This window comes from Erythrolamprus reginae, unplaced genomic scaffold (genome assembly GCF_031021105.1).
Source record: "Erythrolamprus reginae isolate rEryReg1 unplaced genomic scaffold, rEryReg1.hap1 H_22, whole genome shotgun sequence".
Classification (NCBI taxonomy): Eukaryota; Metazoa; Chordata; class Lepidosauria; order Squamata; family Dipsadidae; genus Erythrolamprus; species Erythrolamprus reginae.
In genome coordinates, this window is record NW_027248476.1 from 124,041 (window position 1) to 146,036 (window position 21,996).

The 21,996-nt window shown below is 37.1% G+C and overlaps 2 protein-coding genes and 2 non-coding genes across 5 annotated transcripts in view; all 4 read right to left on the reverse strand.

Moving 5' to 3' along the window:
- The window catches only part of LOC139155484 (mutS protein homolog 4-like), an 84,583-nt gene extending 79,660 nt beyond the window's left edge, over window positions 1–4,923 (reverse strand). Inside the window, exons 1-2 of the mRNA XM_070730631.1 lie at window positions 4,722–4,923; window positions 1,224–1,388 (exon numbers count right to left, since the gene is read on the reverse strand). Of these exons, the coding sequence (XP_070586732.1) occupies window positions 1,224–1,388; window positions 4,722–4,923 (367 nt within the window). The remainder of the gene's footprint in view (window positions 1–1,223; window positions 1,389–4,721) is intronic.
- Window positions 4,924–7,315: 2,392 nt separating this feature from the next.
- On the reverse strand, window positions 7,316–21,778 carry LOC139155489 (geranylgeranyl transferase type-2 subunit beta). Of its 2 annotated transcripts, none has more exons than XM_070730638.1 (9): window positions 21,678–21,778; window positions 19,720–19,827; window positions 15,902–16,099; window positions 13,299–13,404; window positions 12,719–12,771; window positions 11,393–11,503; window positions 10,898–11,023; window positions 9,491–9,640; window positions 7,316–8,140 (listed from the first exon to the last, which is right to left on the reverse strand). In XM_070730638.1, the coding sequence occupies exons 1-9, from the start codon at window positions 21,678–21,680 to the stop codon at window positions 8,000–8,002; spliced, it is 996 nt and encodes a 331-aa protein (XP_070586739.1). In that variant the 5' UTR covers window positions 21,681–21,778; the 3' UTR covers window positions 7,316–7,999. The 2 variants fall into 2 exon arrangements, with proteins under 2 accessions (XP_070586739.1, XP_070586741.1); XM_070730640.1 differs by having other exon boundaries at window positions 21,171–21,697.
- On the reverse strand, window positions 15,269–15,348 carry LOC139155490 (small nucleolar RNA SNORD45). Its single transcript, XR_011557078.1, has one exon. It is a non-coding gene; the product is annotated as a small nucleolar RNA SNORD45 (small nucleolar RNA).
- LOC139155491 (small nucleolar RNA SNORD45) lies at window positions 19,265–19,339 on the reverse strand. Its single transcript, XR_011557079.1, has one exon. It is a non-coding gene; the product is annotated as a small nucleolar RNA SNORD45 (small nucleolar RNA).
- Window positions 21,779–21,996: the final 218 nt, after the last annotated feature.

Sequence of the window (21,996 nt, forward strand, 5' to 3'; positions counted from 1 at the left end):
CGAGACTGCCTTCTGCCGCACGAATCCCAGCGGCCAGTTAGGTCGCACAGAGTTGGTCTTCTCCAGGTCCCGTTGACTAAACAATGTCGTCTGGCGGGACCCAGGGGGAAGAGCCATCTCTGTGGTGGCTCCGACCCTCTGGAATCAACTCCCCCCAGAGATTAGGACTGCCCCCCACACTCCTTGCCTTTTGTAAACTCCTTAAAACCCACCTCTGTCGTCAGGCTTGGGGGAACTGAGACATCCCCCCCTTGTCTATGTAATTTTGTGCATGATATGACTGTGTGTATGTATTTTATCTATTGGGTTTTTTTCCTTTTTAGACTTTGTAATGTAAAACTGTTATTTTAGATTTTAATTATTAGATTTGTTACTATGTATTGTTGTTATCACTGTTGTGAACTGCCCCAAGTCTACGGAGAGGGGCGGCGTACAAATCTAATTAATAATAATAATAATAATAATAATAATAATAATAATAATAATTGGTGTGTCAAAGAAGCCATGTTCACCTTTATGACACTCCTCTTCAGCTAGTTCTCCTGCAAAGGATATGTTGCCTCCCACATTCCTCCAAAACCTGGAGCTAATATAAGAGGCTTGTAGTATACCTCATGAGTTTATCCAATTCCCTTTTAAAGCCATCAAAGTCAGTAACTATCACCACTTTTTAAAATGTTCACAATCACAAATGTACAAGGTGAAAAGTATTTTTGACTACCTGTTCTAAATCTCATTCCATTCAGCACACTTTGGAAAGAGAGACCTCCAAATAATGCAATATTTTATACAGCTGCCTCCATCAGTCTTTTATTTTTTTTAAATAAAAATATATTTAAATTTTTCCCATTGTTGCATCTTTCTGTGTAAATTGGGTGCTCTGGAGTGGAGCTCCATTTTTGCTACCCCACTGCATTCCCCCCTGTTCTGGCAGTAGCCCACCCTTGAACCTAAGTCCCTTTTTTCAGTGCTGCTGTAACTTCGAATTGTCACTGAATGAACAGTTGTAAATTGAGGACCTTGTGTACTTAAATTGCTCTATATTAGCAACTTGGTTGACCACTTATCCAGTTTAAAAAGATCCTTCTAGAGATCTTTACAATCACTTGGTGACATACAAGTCAGTTAACTAAATTAATTTCAATCTGGATTCAATAGAAGTCCAATAGTTTTCTATTTAGTATGAATATTTCTTTTGAAATGATTTAAGCCAACTTCTTTACCTGAATATCCCATGAAAGGAGTCGAGTTTCTACATCCTGGTCTGTTGGATGAGAGAGGTGTTTTCCGTCCTCTAGAAATTTTTATATCCTTGGTGGAAGAAGGGCTTGTCATATTTACTATGCTAATGTTTTCTGCATAAGAGCTCTTGTCTCCAAAATATGAATCTAATAAAAATAAAAATATTTTAAAAAAGTAATTAATATAAAGTGATCGCATTTCTTTATTTCTAAGGCAGTTATTTGAAACATTATTTATTAATAAAAATTTTAATTCTTTTAAACAAGATTTTGGAAATTTGGTGCCTATGAGTGCCATAGGATTCCCACCCTTAGATGTTCTGGAATATCCAACTTTAAAATATTATATATAAATATATCTTTAATAGAGTATAAATTGAAACCCATCTACATCATGAAAGTTCTAAACTTTTCAAGATAATTTTTACCTATATTTTAAAAAATTGGGGATACCTAAGATACTGCAGAAAACTAGGTAATGACACTTTCAGATTACTGACATCCACATGGGAGATAAAATAGAGCCAATCCATTAATCAATTTCTAAGTATTCCTTGTTAAAGTCACGAAGTTGTATTTTTTAAATTACTAGGTTTTGCTCATCTCAGAAAAGATCGCCTTTTCAATTACCATAGTGGAACAGATATATAAAATTCATAGCTCCATTAAATAAGGAAGAAAATATAGTTTCACTGAACAAGGTCACTAATACTGTACCTCTCCATTTTACATTTTTCAGTAAAATTGCAGAAAATATCTACCTTTCCTTGTTTTTTGGAACAATTCTATGCATGTTTATTTAGAAGTGTATGCTTACATTAAGTCTTACATTAAGATTAAGAGTAGATTTATGTGTAAATGAAAATATTTCCATTAGTCGTAAAAATATTATGCTAGAATATCATTGTTTATCATCCTATGGACTGGAACCAGATTTAGAATAAATCCACTAAAAACAAACAAACAAAATAAACAAAAAACAAACAAACAAACAGATAAACTAATTTAAATTGTAAAAAAGAGAAAAATCTACGTATTTTACTTCATATTCAAACTATAACGGCTCTTATAAAAATATATGTTTTGTATTTGAGTCAATAATTGTAATTTAATATAACTGAGCAGAATCTTCTTGTTCTCTAACTGCTTAATCATTTACAGATTTGTTTAGAAAGAAACCAAGCCTTTTTAGAGTCTTAAAGTCCTAGTTTAGAAATTCTTTTGAATTCCACCTTTTATTTTCTACTTATCAGATCCACAATTAGTCATTCATTTAAGGCGTATGCACATTTATAATTATAGCCTTAAATTATGTATTTAATAAATTATTATTTCTCATATATCTAATATAGTTTAGTTTACGTCAGAATTTTAACCCCAAATTGTTTCAAGTTGTCCAATGCATCACCCACTAATTATATATTTTATCCATATTTGCAAAAAAATTGTTGTTTCTTCCCTCATTAGGGTATATGTTATCTTAATATATAAGCTGTATTTATATATTTATTTATGATTAAAAATAATAGAGAAAGCTAGCTTTGAGTTACTTTTGCCAAGATAAAATTAATCTTTCCAATATTCAGATAAATATTCAACATTCAAGGATTAACAAATCAGATGTATGATCAGATGAATAGAGAGAGCCAGTAGAGCCTATTTAAGAGGTGGGATTGTCAAGTTTCAAGTTTTATTGGATTTATATGCCGCCCCTCTCCAAAAACTCGGAGCGGCTAACAGCAATCATAGACAGTATACAATAAAAATCCAATACTAAAAGCAAATTAGAACCCCTTAATATACAAAACCAAACATACATACAAACATACCATGCATACCATTGTAACGGCCTAGGGGGAGAAGAAATCTGGCGGCAGAGGTGGGTTTTAAGTAGCTTGCGAAAGGCAAGGTGGGTGGGGGCAATTCTAATCTCTGGGGGGAGTTGGTTCCAGAGGGCTGGGGCCGCCACAGAGAAGGCTCTTCCCCTGGGTCCCGCCAAGCGACAGTTTAGTTGACGGGACCCGGAGAAGACCCACTCTATGGGACCTAACTGGTCGCTGGGATTCGTGCGGCAGAAGGCGGTCCCTGAGGTAATCTGGTCCGGTGCCATGAAGGGTTTTATAGGTCATAACCAACACTTTGAATTGTGACCGGAAACTGATCGGCAACTAATGCAGACTGTCATTAAAGAAAACCAAGCTGTTTCTTCAGCCAGAAAACGTTCCTAAGAGATTCCAGGCCACCTTACAGGGCTGTTCTGACAAACAGAGGAGAAACTATACATAACTCTTTGAGCTGCTAACCAAAAGGAAGTGTATGTAAAAAATAAAATAGTTAATAGCTAGAGGTGTCGGAAAAAGCTGAAAACCGAACTGGAAGACTGGACCAGTGACTCCTCAGCCGAACTATTATTATTATTGTTGTTGTTGTTGTTTTGTTGTTATATTATTATTATTATTATTATTATTATTATTACTATTATTATTATTATTATTATTATTATTATTATTATTATTATTATTTAGATTTGTATGCCACCCCTCTCCGAGGACTCGGAACGGCTCACAACAATAACATCTCATAGGGTTGTTTTTTATGGATAAAATAGGCGGGAGGAATTTTATGTATGTCTGCCAAATTAAGTTATATTAAGTCCTCGACTTGTGACAGTTTATTCCCAAAATTTGTTTTTAGGTGAGACACTTGTTAAGTGAGTTCTGCCCCATTTTACAACCTTTCTTGCCTTGGTTGTTAAATGAATCACTGCAGTTGATGTTAGCAAAGCAGTTGTTGACTCTGGTTTCCCCATTTGACTTTGCTTATCAGGTCACAAAAGGGGATCACATATGACCTTTTGGGACACAGCAACGGTCATAAATATGAGTCAGCTGCAAATTTGAGACCAAGCTGTAAAGAATAAATTAGAATCACTTTTTAATATGTAAATAGATATATAGTTTAAATGGTATATACAAAATACACCCCCATTTGGATGGAGGGGTATGAATGTTGTCTGATGGCAAGCACTTAAACACTTATATATTGTGTGTACTGTATGTTCTTTTGTTATTGATATTATAAAAATTAATAAAAATATTCAATAAAAAAGTTGCCAGGTACAGTATTTGAATTTTGATCACGGGATCATGGGGATGTTGCAAAGGTTGTAACTATCACTTTTTTCAGTGATCACCAAATGAACTTGTACATCAACAACTACCTAATTAATGAAATGACAAAGGTGGGATAAAAGTCTATTTGATAAATAAGGATTGAAGTTTTGCAGTTTTGCCTATTCAAAACCTGAATAGGCAAAATTGTTATAAAGAGACCTAAACTTTGAGTTGCTGTTATTGCTTCTCATTCACTTATTAGAGAAGCCTTGAAAGTTAAGTTGGGGATCGAGGTTCCCGCCCAGAAGAGAGCGTTATTTTCACTATTTTGGGGGCTACGATCGGACTTTCTTCGGGCAATGCCCACCTTCCAATCCTCTCGGAGGGAAGGCGGCGCCGCCGCCACTGGGGCCCCTGACAGCCGTTTTCCTCCACAGAGGATGAGAGGACTCGTCGGTCAAACACGGAGTCTCTTGAAGACCGAATTGGTAACGGGGCTGACGCTCGGGGCCAGAAGACGACGAGCAGCGGCCCGAATAAGAGGTGGAAGCAGCCGACACTTCCTGCATGATCCACTAGATTCGGGGATCGCCTACAGAAAACGCCAGCACGAGGCAGAAATCCTCAGCCCCGTTTGCCTCAAAATCCAGGCTGCGCCTCGGCCGCGCTTAAGGGAGGACTGTACTATTTCAAGCAAGACAGAGGGGTGTCTCCTATTTAATGGATTTCGCTAAGTGACATAAAAAACACACCCTCTGATATGAGCTCCCTCAACCTTGGGGAGAAACTTTTTTACACGGGTGAATATTGGAGAGTGTGATTTAAGTATGCCCCCCTCTCTCAACGTTTTCGGCCGTTGTCTCAAAATGGTACAACCCACCAGAAAAAAAGCACCCTTAAATGTGGAGGCTTTAGTAAGACGTGTTTTTTTAATCGGGTTATCCAAACGTGATGCAACGTGTCATCACTTCGATAGAAACTGTAGCCCACAGCTTAAGACTTTGGTTAAAATATCCTAGCCCACAGTTGTACTTTTTTAAAAAGGGAACTTCCTAGGCAGTTGACACTGCAGTTCATTAGTAGCAAAAATGCGATTTAGAACTAAGGGAAATGATGTGCATAAATTGAGCTTGTTTCATCCAGGATAAGACCATCTTCTCAGAGCTGTCAATAACCTGTTTAACACCGGGGTGGATGCTTGCATTTCCTTAGTTCAGTCACTTTTTGATGAAGTGAACCAAAAATGCATATTAATCATAAGGCCCATTGAAAAGCAGAACTTAATTAAGCATGAACCGAATATTTGGTTATATGTAAGTGATGAGACAGCAGCTGTCAGATTTGAAACCAACGAAATCTGCAATTCGGATTGCAATAGGATTGCTTTAATGCCATTTTGAAGAGCTACTATTGTATTCCTATGAGCTTTACTTTGTATTCAGATGAAACTACCAAAACACTGCATTTTTAAGAATCTAGATACTGATCTTTATGCAAGTGCAATATTTCCTTGCATACATCCTTTTCTAGCACTACGTACCACATTCAAGGTCCAATTTCAAACTCGTTTGCAACTTCAGACTAACCTAATCCAGGTAGAGGTAGATGTTGATAAAATTAGGGAGGAAAAATGAAAACCAAAATTTAAACATGTAACAGTGGCAAATTAATTGATATTGGAAAATGGACGTATTTTCTTCAGTACAAATGAGTTACGGTAGATTTCCTGATATTCTTTGAAACCAGTTTAACAGCAGTGTTTAGTAATTACTACCAGAAATTCTGATTGATAGCATTATCAATTCGGAAAATGGACGTTTGCATGACATATCCTTTTTTGACCAGATAATCTAATAAAATTCAGTTTCATTTGAAGCAGCCATTTTGATTGGTGCTTAGGTCACACTTGAAGTAATGTTCTTTAAAAATTAAGATTTAGAAATTGACTACTGCAGAAAAGATTGAAGGCAGTTTTGTTTTCTAAGCTCCATTTTACTTTTTCTTTCTAAATGTCACAGAATGAAAAAATGGGGATACTGTATGGCTGATTGGTGTAATTTGTAGCAATTTTAATATTCCATTTTTTTCCAAATAATAACCTTCCATATGTAAAGGCCAGTTGATATGGAGCTGAATATTTAATTCTGTAGTTGCACAAGTCCAGAATTCTCCAAGAATCTACTTCATCTCGCTTTGCTTTTAGCTTTTGAATTTTAAAAAAAAAATCCATTACAATACTTTGGAAATATATAGCTACTGCTTGGTTTATAATTGAGAGTGGAATTGCCATAATGTGATTGCAAAGTGTAATGTCCTATGATCATATTGCTTACCTATGGCAGTTCTGGTTGCCATAATCTCACATGACCCAAATGGTCCAACTTTCTGTTGGCTTCCCACATTGTCTTTGCTTGTCAGAAGGTAGCAGGGAATGTTGAAAATCATGACAATGGCTTGCTGTGACATGATCACGAACACGCCACTAAGTATCTAGATTGTGATCATGTGTCTGTAGATACACTGTAGTAGCCAGAAAACTGAGAACTGGTCAAAACCAGTTGTTTAGTGAGGAGTTTGAATTGTTATTGAACAAGTAACCAGAGGACCCATCTGTACAATTCTGCTTTTACATATGAACAACTCTGGTTTAATAACTGTTGCCTTTCTAGGTCTAATGTGCACGAGTCATATGTAACACAAAGGCTAGAACCTAAATATTTTATTTAAAAACTGTTATGAGATACTCTTGACTTTTTTGAAAACAGAAATGCAATAAAAATACAAGCTTGAAAATTACTCACTTCCAGTGGGCCATGGACAAATACTGTATGTCTAATTATAATTAACTTTAATCTGTTTAAAGCAAAACAGATTTATTTATACTTTGATTCAATCAACTTACAAATGCAGTTGTAACATATGAAATAGCGACATTTCTATAATTCTAATGGAAAAAAAGTATTTTCTCTTGCAGGAAACAATCTTATATAACTTTATTCTTGAATATATACAATTATTCCAAGTCTAAAATTGAGATTCAAGCCACATTTTACAATAAATATATTAGAGCAAAGAAAACAAGTTGTAGAATTCAGCAAGGCCATTAGTTAAAACCAAGTTACATTATAATTGTGAGTTTTCGTTAAAGAATGTCATTAATAGAGTAACTATTTGGATACCATTGTATTTCTTCTATTATGGTTTGACAAATAAGTTAAACTGGATTTAATTATTGCATATCCTAAAGGGGCATTCAAGTGCATGCAGTCACTGGCAAAATAAACAAGTACATTTCTATCAACAGAAAGAATATCTAGGACAATTTACTATCTAATACTTGTTGCTTATCACCCAGACGGATGAATGATTGTATCATAATAATAATTCAAGTATTTATCTACTGCACCTAACATGGTGTTATTTTCAAAGTGAAGCAGCACTGGAGGCAAAATACTTAAATACATACATCTGTTATTGAAAACCTCAAGTACATGTCACACTCAGTTTATTAACTTTGTTTACAGTAACATGTACAAAATGATAGTGCTTACAGTAAAGTGGCAATTTATCATGTAAACACATTTAGAAATGCCTTGATGGAAAAATTCAAAGCTGCTGATTAAAGTATTTTATAGATATTGTACCCTAGCTAATAAGTTCAGGCTGTACATTTATTCTTTGAAGGATCTCTTCAGGCATACAAAACACAGGATTTACAGGCTTAATTTGTTCTTCACCCAGTAATGATAGTCCAGCAATTCCAAACAAAGTGTGAAATGGATCCACCTAGAATATAGCAAGGTATATTTATTGAAAACATTACTTTCCATGAAATAATATAGTTTAAAAGATTAGGCAGTTTTCTATAATAAAAAAATATGAAGATTTCGACTAAAAAAACAATGGTAGTGCATATCGTATTAACTATTCATTTTTAGAAAATCAGGAAAAGGATTTTAATTAAAGGAAATACAAACTAATTAGCCATAATACAATGTGTAGCTTCCCGCCCCTTTTCATTCCCAGGTATATAATTTAATATGTTGGAGAAAAGAAGCAGGGAACTTTCATTTGAAGTATGATAATGCTAAAATTCAGAGATTCTATATCCACTATAGGTTGAAATTATTATATTTCAAACTTATGGTAGGGTATGTATTCATCATTTGTCATTTTACCCATCACCTCTGAACTTCATATTCAGTGCAGCTAATAGTGTGGGTTCCTAGACTGATAGGAATATTTTTAACATGGAGAACAGTGGTATAATGTTCCATGCATGATATACCTTGGCTTTGACACCGGCTGTAACTTTAGATACAGGGCACAAGTTCCATTTTTCAGCACCATTGTAAACTTTGAATGCTTGCTGAACAAATGGTTGTAAATCGAGGATTATTTGTAGTTTGTTTTAGGCTTGAGTGAAATGTATTTTCCATTTCATGTATACTTTTAATGTTGTGGCAGTACTGGCTATTTATAACATGGCTCCAGCGCTTAAGCATTCATAAAATGTCTACAATGGCAACAAAACACTATTCTCTGCTACCCATATACAGTACTTCGAAAGGATATTTCTTAGTCATCTAACGTACATTTGTACTTTTTCTAGACAGGAAGGTGCATTTCTACACTAAATGTGAAGCTAACTATGTCCATCATTTTCATAAGGGCCCCACATATTTCTGAAAATACATTTATTTATAGGCTAGTGATTTTTCTTGCACTATCCCCACTTCTCATTCTGAATTAAAATAATATCTAAAGTCATATTACGATAAAATCTTGGCATCGATTAAAGGTTATTACATCTACCAGCATTACATCTTCAAGAGATATTTCATTCAGAAGTTTTTAATAAAAACTTCTAACTGGTTCAAGGTTTTCTAAGTATTTGATTAGCTATGTCCTTGATTCCCTAATAGTAACTACTTATGATTAGAAACAAAATGTAATAATGAAGTTATCTTCAGATCATCTACTAAAGTACAACTAATCTAATTTGAAAAGAAAAAAATCCTTTAATGAACACCATTTCATTTATCTAGATTTCTAGATAATATAAATGCACACATGTTTCTAAGCATCATATACTGTTATGATTTAGTAAAATCAAATCAATTTGAGACTACTTGCCATATCTCCTGGTCTGTCAGCAAATCCTCCAGTTTCCTCATCCTGGCAAGCCAATATAAAATTGCATAATTTCTCTCTGTCAATCCAGTGCAGTCTGCCAATTATCTTCAAGGATGCTAATACCCACCATGAATAACATACATCTGGTAACTAACAAATGAAATGACAGCAGCTTGTTAGGTATGAAGTGATTGTTAAGAGCAAGAATAATGTGATTTAAGTCAAAATAAGATATTTTCACTGCATAAAAATTAAACAAGACAGGGAAGTCTGTTCCTTCTCCCACTGAACAGAAAAAACTGGAGTCTTCTTTTTATTAAACGTGCACAATTAAATTTAAGTTATACAAAGTTTCCTTAAAATTATTTTATTAGGCTTGCTATTTTTCATCTATCATATTTTTTTGTGAAAAATCCTCCATGTGATGACCTATGATTATGTCCATAGTTAATAAGATGACTAATACATATTAGAACATTTTTTAAAAAACATAAATTTACACTGAACTTTGAAATGTTCTTGCTGCCTTAATTATTTTCTAAAAGCTTAATTAGAATTACAAATATTTCACAATGACTATGTTTGAATGAAGTCATAATTTAGATGCTTTGCAGCTTAGTGCTGTGTTTCAACCATTGTTTTATATAGTATTTATGCCTTAACAGGGTGAGAAAGGGTTTTATTGTGGTGTGTGAATACATTAAAGTACACAGGCATGGACTTGCAATTTCCTAACAAGTATGGGCTAGATTGCTTCTGTTTAAAGAAAAAGAACATCAGATTGCAAATGCCTGGAAAATAAGAAATGAACAGCTTGTAGAACTAGGTTATTTAGTAAGAAACAGCATACTAAATTTTTAAAAGATAAAAAAGGATTTGTACCAAAAGTAGAAATATTAGTTGAAATACAATAAACCAATATATAGTATTAGTAAGATGGGGAAACTCCATCATTTCCGTTCGTAGTCATAGCACATTAATGAGGTAGACCTTATAAGCTTTCTAGTGTCCTGACAAATTTGCTACATTAAGGAATACTTTACCTGTCAAATCTATTCCCCAAAACAATGTATAAATACATTATCCAAACATTGCCTCATTGTATTTCCCATTGGAAAAAGGCAAGAGAAAAATCACTTTTCCATTATTTCCTTATTATTCTGAATGTCTAGAAGAGACCCAATGCTGCTTCGTGATTAGTATGTTGTGTAGGTCTAGTCTAGATTAATGCTTCAAGGTTATTTGCAAATGCATAAGGAAAGTAGCACCTGTAAGGACAAGAATCCTTGCTAAAAATATTAAGTGTTAATGGAAGTATCAATGCTAGAACCAATCAGTCACTTTTTACAAAGTTCTGCTTTCTCAAACTCCAGAATTCTAAAAAAAACAAAACATACATAATTTTACCTTTTCTGGTCTTCCATTAAGGCCACCAGATGGCAATTGACGTTCACAAAGCCACCATCCTAGAAGATCAGCATTTATTTGGTGCAACTGTCCAGTTATAGCCAGAAATCCTGTGCAACAATAGATCTAAAATTACAGATATAAAGAAATTCAGATAAAGCAAAGGAAAAATACAATGTGGGATATCAATTACTTATATAATATATACAACAAACTTTAATTATCATACTTTCAATTTAAGTATTAAAAGAGGAACTAATTTACATAGTAACTTTTAAAAATAAAACTTCAATTTATTGATAGAGATACACAGATCAATGGATATTAATTAAACTTATTTTTCTTCTAAGAAATATTTTCCTTACCCCGTTTTTTTATAACATTATGCAGAAAGATTTAGTATGTTTAATATTTAGGGAACTAGAGAAGACTTAAAAATAAGTTTAAATTAAAGATAATTCAACATATTATTACTGAACTTTAATTTCAATTTACCTGTCCTGCGTGAGATTCAGATCCTGGTCTGCAACCAAATCCCCCATCAAAATTCATACAAGATAACACAAAATCTACTGCTTTGTCCATATCAATTGCATCCAACTTCCCCTGAAAAGCAGCAAATTGAAAATAAGTTCTTTGGCAAAACCCAACTAAGCATCTACTCAACATGGCAACACACAACTGTTATTTGTAGAGTATAAAGGAGGGGTGCTCCATCTGCAATGGCTTTCTACTCAATTTAACACATCCATAGTTAGAGAAATGTTTGAGTCAACTCTATTTCCATTATTCACTGCTCTACAATTTAGCAAATTCATAATTTCCAGTACCTGAATGAAGAAATAGGTCCAAATGCAGAAACTAGTATTTGTCAAAACTAATTAATGTTAGCAAACTACTCAAAGGACTGAAGACACCTACCAAATATTTTTAATGGCAGAAATATAACTTTTTAAATTCATTATAATTCTTTTTCCTACAGTCTGAAGATAATATCAATTTCAAACTTGGATTGTTCAATTTTGTTGAACTTTAATTCTTGGCATTGCCAGACAACCTAGCTAATACCAGTTTTCCACTAGGAATATTTTTAAAAGTTACATTCCTAATAATTTTCTGGGAAGTTTTTTTTTTTTAAAGTGTCTAATGAACAAAATACAGATTATTTGAAAATATATCTTGACCATTTCAGTATACAGTGATCCCTCTATTATCACGAGGGTTCTGTTCCAAGACCCCTCGCGATAATCGATTTTTTGCGATGTAGGGTTGCGGAAGTAAAAACACCATCTGCGCATGCGCGCCCTTTTTTCCCCCTATGGCCGTGCATGCGTAGATGGTGGAGTTTGCGTTCCCCGCCGCCCACGCAAAGGGGAAACCCCGATTCGGCTCCTCGCTGCTGCTGCGCTACCGAGCAGCTCAGCTGCTGGGCGGCCGAAGGAACCTTCCCTGGATCTTCCCCCTCTTGCTGGCGGGCGAGCGGCGGGCATTAGCGAGGAGCCGGGGTTTCCCCTTTGCGTGGGCGGCCGGGAAGACCCAGGTTGGGGGTTCGGGGGGGTGCTGGGAAGCCCCCCAGGCCGGCTGCGACCTTTTAAAACAGCCGCGCCGCTTTCCAGCTGACTCCCGAAGCCAAACGCGGAAGTGGGGTTTTTTTTAATTAATATTTTTTAAAAAATCGCGATATAGCGTTTCGCGAAGATCGAGATCGCGAAACTCGAGGGATCACTGTATGTGTGTTTGTGTATGCACACACACACACACGCACACACACACACACACAGAGTATGAATCAAAGAACTTACCAAAAGTCAAAGAACTTACCAAAAGGGCTAAAGTTGCTACTGCACAAAATGAAAACCTAGTATCAATTTCTCCTAAAGGAACAAATAAAAGCAGCTATATACATTGCATGAAATAAGTTTACAAAATTAAGTTAGGCTCAAAAATACATTATGTATCGATTTAAGTACCATCATAGACAGCGTTAGCTTTATATAAATATTCCTAAATGAGTAAAAAAACCATTGTTTTAAGAATCATATTTAAAAGTAAATATATTAATAAATTAAAGAGTTGTATATTAAAGATATACAAATTCCTATTTAAACACATCTTAATATTAAATTTTACATAGAAACCAAAATTTTCACAATGAGACTGTGACAAAAAGTAATTGTACTCATGCAAAAATTGTAGTTAGTATTAAACAATATATCTCAGATCTCAGAGTAATTCTAGAGCTAAAATGGTAGCATATCACACATTAAGTCAGACGGACTTAAATATCATCATAGATCTAAGTAGCCATAGCTAAGAAAAATATGGAAATAACATATATCCTTTTGAATTATTTTTAAATCTTTTATAAGAAAATGGGAATCAATATACTTTTACAAGTTACCCCAAATGTCTCCAGCAAAAGATCCATCTTCCTTCTGTAAACTTTTTACATAACTAACAATCTTATTTACATCGACAACATCCAGACTGTCATACAGGGTTAGAATCTGGAAAACAAAACCAGTTAATGAAAATTTTAGAATACAAAAATAGCTGAGAACTTATTTGTATATTTGAAAACAATCCAAAACTATTTTAATTAGAATGTTATTTTATTTCACTAGCCTGAAATAAAAAAATATCCCCATCCTGTTTTCTTATTTTATTCTACCTCCAATGTAAGGTATCTAAAGGTACTTTACATTTTAAGATTCCAATTATGTCCAAAATATGCTGAGTTATAACCCATACCTAATTATATTTAAAGTACTGTATTTTTCGGAGTATAAGACGCACCTTAGTTTTGGGGGAGTAAAACAAGAAAAAAAGGCCTCTGCCTCCCAGCAATTTGCCATACAGCACAGATGATATACACTGTTTGCTGTGTATTTCTGCGCATGTGTGCCTGGCCCATAGAAATAGCAAAAAATTGGAGAAATGAACATTATGGCAGTACATTAATCCCAGAAAGTGTTTTTTTAAATACCCTTTGCATTGGTATATTAATGTGAACATTCCTTATCATAAACAAATGAAAAATGAAATGAAAAAAAAATTAATGTTTATTTACTTTGCTCAGAAAAGCCCCCCCCCCCCCCCCCCATGTGCAATTATTTCCACTTTATATATAGATTAGGCTGCAAGTTCCAAGCCGGAGGGGGGGGGGGCGCTTTTGAATGCAAAAGGTATTTTTAAAAAAACTTACAGTAGCTAAAATCAACATTTTTTTAGCCTGGGTCTAAAAGGACCAGGGGACAGTACAGGTGTATAGTAAATGTGAACAGAATAGCAGGGTTAAATAGATCTAACTCCATGATTAAGTCAGCTGCCTTATCTTAATACTAATACTTAATACTAAAACAGGACATTTCAGATAATATTTTACAGATCTTTAAAATTGATGTAGCTTTCTGGAAGTATTCTCTATTTAAAAAAAAACACAATAGCACTAGGCCTCTTCAGAGCAAGCATTTATTTTAAAGAGATTCTTTATTTTGTTAAATTGTCTAGAACAATAATAAAGTAGTCTTTAAAAAAGAAGCCTAATAATTTGAATATTCTATAGGCATTTAGTTATTGACTTACTTCCTTGCAGCAAAAAACCCAGCCAGTTTTCAGCCTTTGCTTTTCCCTGAAGCAATCTGCCTAGGTGCAACTTTAGTTTCATTTTAGCACTTGGGCTTGTTGGCAACTATAATCAGCTAAGCGTCAGGAGGCAGATAATCAGTGGCTTGTGCTTCAGGGTGTTCTGCTGTTTGCTGCAAGGAGGTAAATTGCTGGCAGGCAGAGACCAAAGAGTGGGGATGGCTAAGTCAGGCTACATTTGGTGTATAAGACACACCCAAGTTTTCACCCTCTTTTGGGGGGTACAAAGGGGTATCTTTTACTCCAAAAAATATGAGACTATTTTCAATTACTTATACATGGCAAATTGGATCCAACCTAAGTTGTCTTTTTAATTAAAAACAAGTATGTCAAAGTAAATAATTCCAATATCATAAACATTTATCCAGATTACCATAAAGATTTACAGCATTATTAATTATACAGTTAACAATTTATATGAAATTACTACCCCATGATTAAAGACAAATAAGCAACATTTCCTTTCCTCTTCCTTATGCTAATTTGGGATTTCATCTGATCATTGGAGCTCCAATCTGATCAATTTATTTGAAGGCAGATGATTTAATATATTGTCTTGAATGTACTTTACTATAGCTTGCGTTGGTTAATATGATATTAGCTATAATTTGGAAGGCAACTGAATTATTTATCTAGGTCTAAGATATTTTGGTGTTTTGAATTAAGATTCAAGAATTAGATTGCTGACAAAATCCGGAAATTTAATACATTTTTTTTTAAAGTTCTTGGGTCTCAGAGTAATTCTAGAGCTGTGTGTTAAACCACATCAACTGCAGATTCAGATAAACATTGTTTCATCACTGACCCAAGAAGCTATAATTCTTTGTGTTAAAAATATCAGCATTCTTAGTTATAGGAAGTTACTTAATATTGTCAAAGTTGGTTGGTGACACATTACTGTTGAGTGGTCCAGGGTTATGCTGCATAAGATCTCCTGTGGCCTACAGGTGGAAGTCTTGCCTCATAATCAGGAGTTTGTGAGTTCGACCCTAGGTAGAGTAAGATGTAAGGTTTCCTGCTTGGGCAGGGGGTTGAATTAGATAACCTGCAAGGTCCTTTCCAACTCTGTTGAACCACGTGATTAAGTGTTGACACACAAATCAATCAATAATCAAACAAACACTCAACTGTACAAGATAAAACAGTAAGCAGAACCATTTATTTGAGAAATTTTAATAAACAAAAAAGGTAGCATTACTTTTTTGCTAACAATTAATATTGCTGAATCTAAAAAAACTCAGCAAATGTAAGGAATTGCTTTAAAAAAATCTTATCTTGGAGTTTAGAAAACAGTTCATCTAGACATTAACACTATGGATAAGCCATTAGCAAATCTATATAAATAATGTATGCATTTACCTGAACAGCACTTAATGTATATAAAAGATGAGGATCGTGGCCTATACTAGCACTTATTCCACCACATTCATGTTGGCAAGATTTGATAAATGCCAGAATTTCTTCTTTGTTCATACGATGAAGGTTCCCCATGAGATCCATTACTGTCAATCCCCAATAGACACCACTCATTCTTAAATATTCTGATATGCAGTATTCCTGAAATAAGCATCAGGTTTATATTAGTTTCTAATCTAATATCTAAAGAATCTAAAGAAATAATAAATGTAAAAGGTAGCATGACTGTTTACTTAGATGATTAGGGAAAGAATTCCCAAGGAACTTTCATTTCTTTACCACAGGGGTCCCCAAACTTTTTACACAGGGGGCCAGTTTACTGTCCCTCAGACTGTTGGAGGGCCGGACTATAAAAAAACCCCTATGAACAAATCCCTATGCACACTGCACATATCTTATTTAAAGTAAAAAACAAAATGGGAACAAAAACAATATTTAAAATAAGAAGTAATTAAGTAATAAAGTAATTTATACATTTTTATTAACAAGTAAATTTAAACTTAAATCAAGAAACTCCCTCCATTTCTCCTTCCTTCCTTCCCTCCTTCCTCTCTACTTCTCTCTTCCCTCTCTTTTCTTCCTTCTCTCTCGTTTCATTTTCCTCTCCCTCATTTTCTCATTCTCTTTTTCTCTCTCTCTCTTTCCATCTATCCCCCTTTCTGTCTTCCTCTCTATCTCTCCCTCTTTCTCTCTCTGTCCCTCTTTCTCTCTCTCTTCTTTCTCTGTCTCTTTCACTCACTCTTTCTCTCTCCCTCTTTGTATCTCTCCCTCTTCTGCCCTCTTTCTCTTGCTTTCTTTCTCATTCTATTTCTATCTCTCCCTCTCTCCCTCCCTCCCTCTCCCTCTTTCTTTCTCACTCTATTTCTATCTCTCCCTCTCTCCCTCCCTCCCTCTCCCTCTTTCTTTCTCACTATATTTCTATCCTTTCTCTCTCACTCTCTATCTCTCCCTCTTTCTTTCTCTTCCTCATACACCACGCTGGCAACAGAGAGAGAAAGAGAGAGCGGAGGGCAGCTTGCCAGTCCACGGCCCCCTGAATGAGCAGTTCTGCATGGCCCCAGCACTGGACTTCGCCGTCGCCTCCGCCCCCGTCCGGCTCTCCAGCTAACCCCCTGAATTCACCCGAACGGAGGCAGCGGCGGTTTCAAAGGACCAACATACGGTCCTTCATGGTGCTGCGTTGCTAAAGCCCACAAACTCCGCTGCTGTCCTTGGGCATTGTTACTTCTAAGCTGCGCTGAGAGAGAGAGAGAGAGCGAGAGCGAGCGGAGAGTACCGGACTTCATCGTCACCTCCGCCCCCGCCCGGCTCTCTAGCTAAGAGGCAGCAATCACGTCCACCCCTTCGCCCTCCACGGTGCCCAGCCCCACACCGCCTCCGCCTCCGGGTAGCGCGCCCGAGCTCTTCCTGCAGGAACGGGTGGTGGGGTGGAAGACTTATCTACACGCGCGCCTGCTGATTGGGAAGAGGGGGGGGAAATCTGCGCCTCCAAAGAGGGGAGGGGGGGAGAAAGAAAAAAATAGTTCCAACTTTGCGGAAGGGAGAATCGAGCGTGCTGCAGCAACTTTGCTTGGCTTTCTGGGGCTTTTTTTCCCCTCCCCTTCCACCACCCCTGTCTGAATGTCGTTTGCGGCTTAGGAGTGACCCTCTCTCGGGCTTGTGGATGTGGCGTGGATGAGGGGAAAAGCCCGGCTGCCCTGAAAAGCACATTTGGAAAGTCTCTGTGGAGAGCCAAAATCCCAACGAAGCTTCTTTTTTCTTCAGTAGTCGGTAAGGAGGCGAAGAAGAGGTTGAACTGGTTTTGCTAATTCGCGCTTACGGCTTTCCCCCTCATCCGCGCCGCATCCACAACAAGCCCGAGAGAAGGTCACTCCTAAGCTGCAAATGACATTCAGACAGGGGTGGTGGAAGGGGGGAGAAAAAAAAGCCCCAGAAAGCCAAGCAAACTTGCTGCAGCACGCTCGGTTCTCCCCTCCGCCTTCCGCCAAGTGGGAACTCTTTTTTTCTTTCTTCCCCCCCCCCTCCCCTCTTTGGAGGCGCAGATTTTTTTCCCCCTCTTCCCAATCAGCAGGCGCGCGTGTAGATAAGTCCAACCACTTCCACCCCACCACCCGTTCCTGCAGGAAGAGCTCGGGTGCGCTACCCGGAGGAGGAGGTGGCGGTGGCCTGGGGCCGGGCGCCAGGGAGGGCAAAGGGGTGGACTCTTTGCTGGAGAGCCGGACGGGGGCAGAGGCGACGGCGAAGTCCGGTGCTGGGGCCATGCGGGGCCGCTCATCCAGGGGGCCGTGGACCGGCAAGCTGCCCTCCACGCTCTCTCTCTTTCTCTCTCAGCGCAGCTGAGGTAATAGTGCCCGGGGACAACAGCGGAGCTCGGAGGCTGCAGCAACGCAGCGCCGAGAAGGACCAGGTCCCTTGAAGCCGCCACTGCCTCCATTCGGGCAAATTCAGGGGGGTTCCTGAATCTCCCGTCCATTCACCGCGGAGGATGAGGTGAGGAGGAGACGGTGCAGAGGCAAGGGGCGGGGACGAAAGTGGGCCTGCAAGGGGCCAATTGCAGGCCCGCTTTCCTCCCCGCCCCTTGCCTCTGCACCGTCTCCTCCTCACCTCATCCTCCGCGGTGAATGGACGGGAGATTCGAGAGCTTATTATATCTATGGATAAAATCTCGTGGGCTCCCTGCGGGCCGGATAAATCGCCTCAGCGGGCCGCATCCGGCCCGCGGGCCGTAGTTTGGGGACCGCTGCTTTACCAAGTATACACTGAGGATTCTTCCTTAAATCTACGAAAAGAAGTATGATTTCATTCAGGTACAAAATGTATGAGATGAGTTGTTCTAGGTATGGAACAATTTGCATCTAGAATGTTTTGCAAATTGCTAAAAGTTCCCAATTATATATTCATTGACTAAACTAACAATTCTGAATATATAAATCCTTAAAACTGACAATTGTTACATGTTAAGTACTGGCAGTCTGTCTCATATAGCCCCATTTGTATAATCATCCTGTCTTTCCATCCTCATCTATCTCCCATCCAATATAAATGTACATCAGTTTAATTATTCCATGATCTGATTAAATGAAATGTGATTTCCCAAAGCTTATGCCTTTTAATAAAATCTGTTAGATTGGAAAGGGGCTACCAGATATTAGCTATCATGGGCTAATATTGCCTATAATTAACCATTATAATGGGCCAAAGCAGCATATTATTTTGTTCCAAAATTTTAACCAAAGAACATTTGAAAAGCAGAAATAAGTATTAAACGTAAAAAAATATGTCCAATTAATATAAAAGTAAGGTTTTTAGGTCTCAGTGTCATTAAAAGAGACTTCTACAGTTCTGAAGTCAGATAATACATGCCAGATTACATCATTGACCTAAAGAAACCATCTACATTCTACCATGTTTATCAGAGTTGCCTCATAGGGAAGATGTGCAGCATAAAAATTTAATATTAAATATTTAATTAAAAGAAAATCACTCCTATATTCCATATATATTTACATGTTCTATAGCAGTGATGGCTAACCTTTTCCAGAGTGCCCAAAGCGTAAGTGCGGACTAATGCATGCCCAATCCCCAAGAAATGCATGCCCCCCCACGCATGCGCGGCAGAGACCCGATGAACAGCTGGATGGCAGGAGGTGCGGGTCCATGCATGATGGAGCTGAACTAGGGTGATGGTTTGCATGCCATAGGTTCGCCATCAGTTTTGTAGAGAGCTGAATAAATTCTATTTATGTTAACAGAATACTTACATAATCATCTTTCTTCGTTCCATAAGCAGCTATGTAGTCTGCATGTTTCTCTAACAGTAATGTTGATGGAGCATCATTTTTTATTACGACATCTTTTTGTGGTGTTCCCTTAAAATTATATGGTAAAACTCTTTTAAAAACTGTCACAATCAAGTACATAATGAAGTTTCCCAACTTATGCCAAAACAATGAATTATTATTTATTACAGTCAGTAAACTAAATTTTAAAAGGCTAATATTCACGGAAGTACAAAAATATCAGGATACAGAAATAATGTAGATTTTACTACTATGTACTTTACATTTTTCTACAGGCAGAAAAAAAATTAGAAATTTTCTCTTGAGCCATTTATCCACATTAATAAAGCTCAGAGAATATCAGTGACCCTATAATAGAGCACTTTAAAGCCAGAAATATAAATCTGTCAGCAAGAGAACTATACCATGTTCATAAATGTTAAACTGTCCCCCCCCCCCTCAAAAAGATGGCTGCCTAGTTAATGAATGAGAGGATGTTGAATTGCCATTGCTTACTTCTTTTTTTAAAAAAAAATTTACTATCTTGCTGAGAGTTAAATTTTTTTCAAGGGACAGACATTTTAGTCATCTCATTTTAGTTCTTGATGCGGTTTGTCCCATGGTAAACTCCTTTGACTCATGGCATTTTAAATTCTGAAATTAAGCACATGGCGCCCCACTTTCCCCTTGTGGAAGAAGAGGATTAAAAACACAACAGGCCCAGCAAATCGAGCAGTTTAGGCTTTAATTCGCAGATTCCCAAGACCTCTCTTTTTTAAACCAGAAGAAAAAGCAGTCACCAAAGCAATTGCTTAAATTACATGCTAAATATTGGGTTTTGCACAATCTGAATGTTCACTTCACATGTGTGTGTGTGTGTGTGTATTTGTTGTGAGCTGCCCTGAGTCTTCGGAGAGGGGCAGCATACAAATCTAATAAATTCAATTCTATATATATTGAATTTGATCCTGCAGCTTTTGCCTTGTAAGGCAGAGAATTAACCACTAGACCACAGGATCTGATCCCTTCAGCTTTGTACAAAAAAACCCCTATATATCTATATCTATCGTTTTTGCTGAATATTTTTTTTAAATTAAGGGAGACTAGGATAACATATATATATATATATATATATATATATATATATATATATATATATATATATATATATATATATATATATATATATATATATATATATATATGAATGATGTGAACGTTCAGGCTGTGCAAAAGCCAAGATTTAGCATGTAGATTTAGTATATGTAGATTTAGCATATATTTAGCTCATATATATATTCAAATTTGTAAAGAACTGATAAATGCACACACACACACACACACACACACACACACACACACACACACACACACACACACACATAATCTCAAACGTAAGAAAATTTCTGCCCTATAAACATTGCTATACTCACCCAAGCAAGAAATTCACGGGAACTTGCCACGGTATTTCGCAAATAGCTGGGGGCTACGACTTGGACTATAAGGGAAAGCGCGCTGCATTTTCGATTTAATTATCAACTATTACCCAGCCTTTTCCAACAGATTATGTCGGAAAAGGAGGAGAGAATGGCACTTGAGAAAACGGAAAGCTGGGAAACGTGGCTTCCTACAGCAGCCATGATCAATTTCTCGCTCGTCAGCAAATACAGTATACTAATCCCGGGGTTTCCTCCTCCCACCCACCCTGTAGACAAAAACCGCGAAAAGGGCTGGCTCTCCAACCCCCATGCAGCTTTCCCCTTCCTACCATCTCGGCCTCAGACTCAACCTTCCGCGGAATGGGCGACGGGCCTACCGAAAGGACTTTGCCGACTATTTTCCCTCTCCGAGAAAAGGAGCAAAAGCGCGAGGGGGAGGCGGGGGAGGAGCAGCGAGGGCGCGAAAAGCTGCAAGAGCGGGAAAAGGAAGCGGACGCTCACCATAATGGTACATCGGCGATGTCTGCTCACGTGACCCCCAGACGCATGCGCAGCGCTCACCGGAACAAATAGAGGAAAGAAATATGTCGATTTCCGTCCCGTGTCCCGAGTGGATCCGGTAGAGCGGGCTAAGAATTGCCGGCATGGAGAAAACTTGTTTCCGCTGCGATTTTTTTTTAAATCTTTTTTTTTGTTGTTGTTTAACCCACAGCCTGTATGGCGAAAAGTACTTATTGATTTTGGTGCTTATTTCCATTTAAATAAATTATTCCGAGACGTTCTGTTGTATACTCGGAGAGCACTATATTAGGGGCAGTTA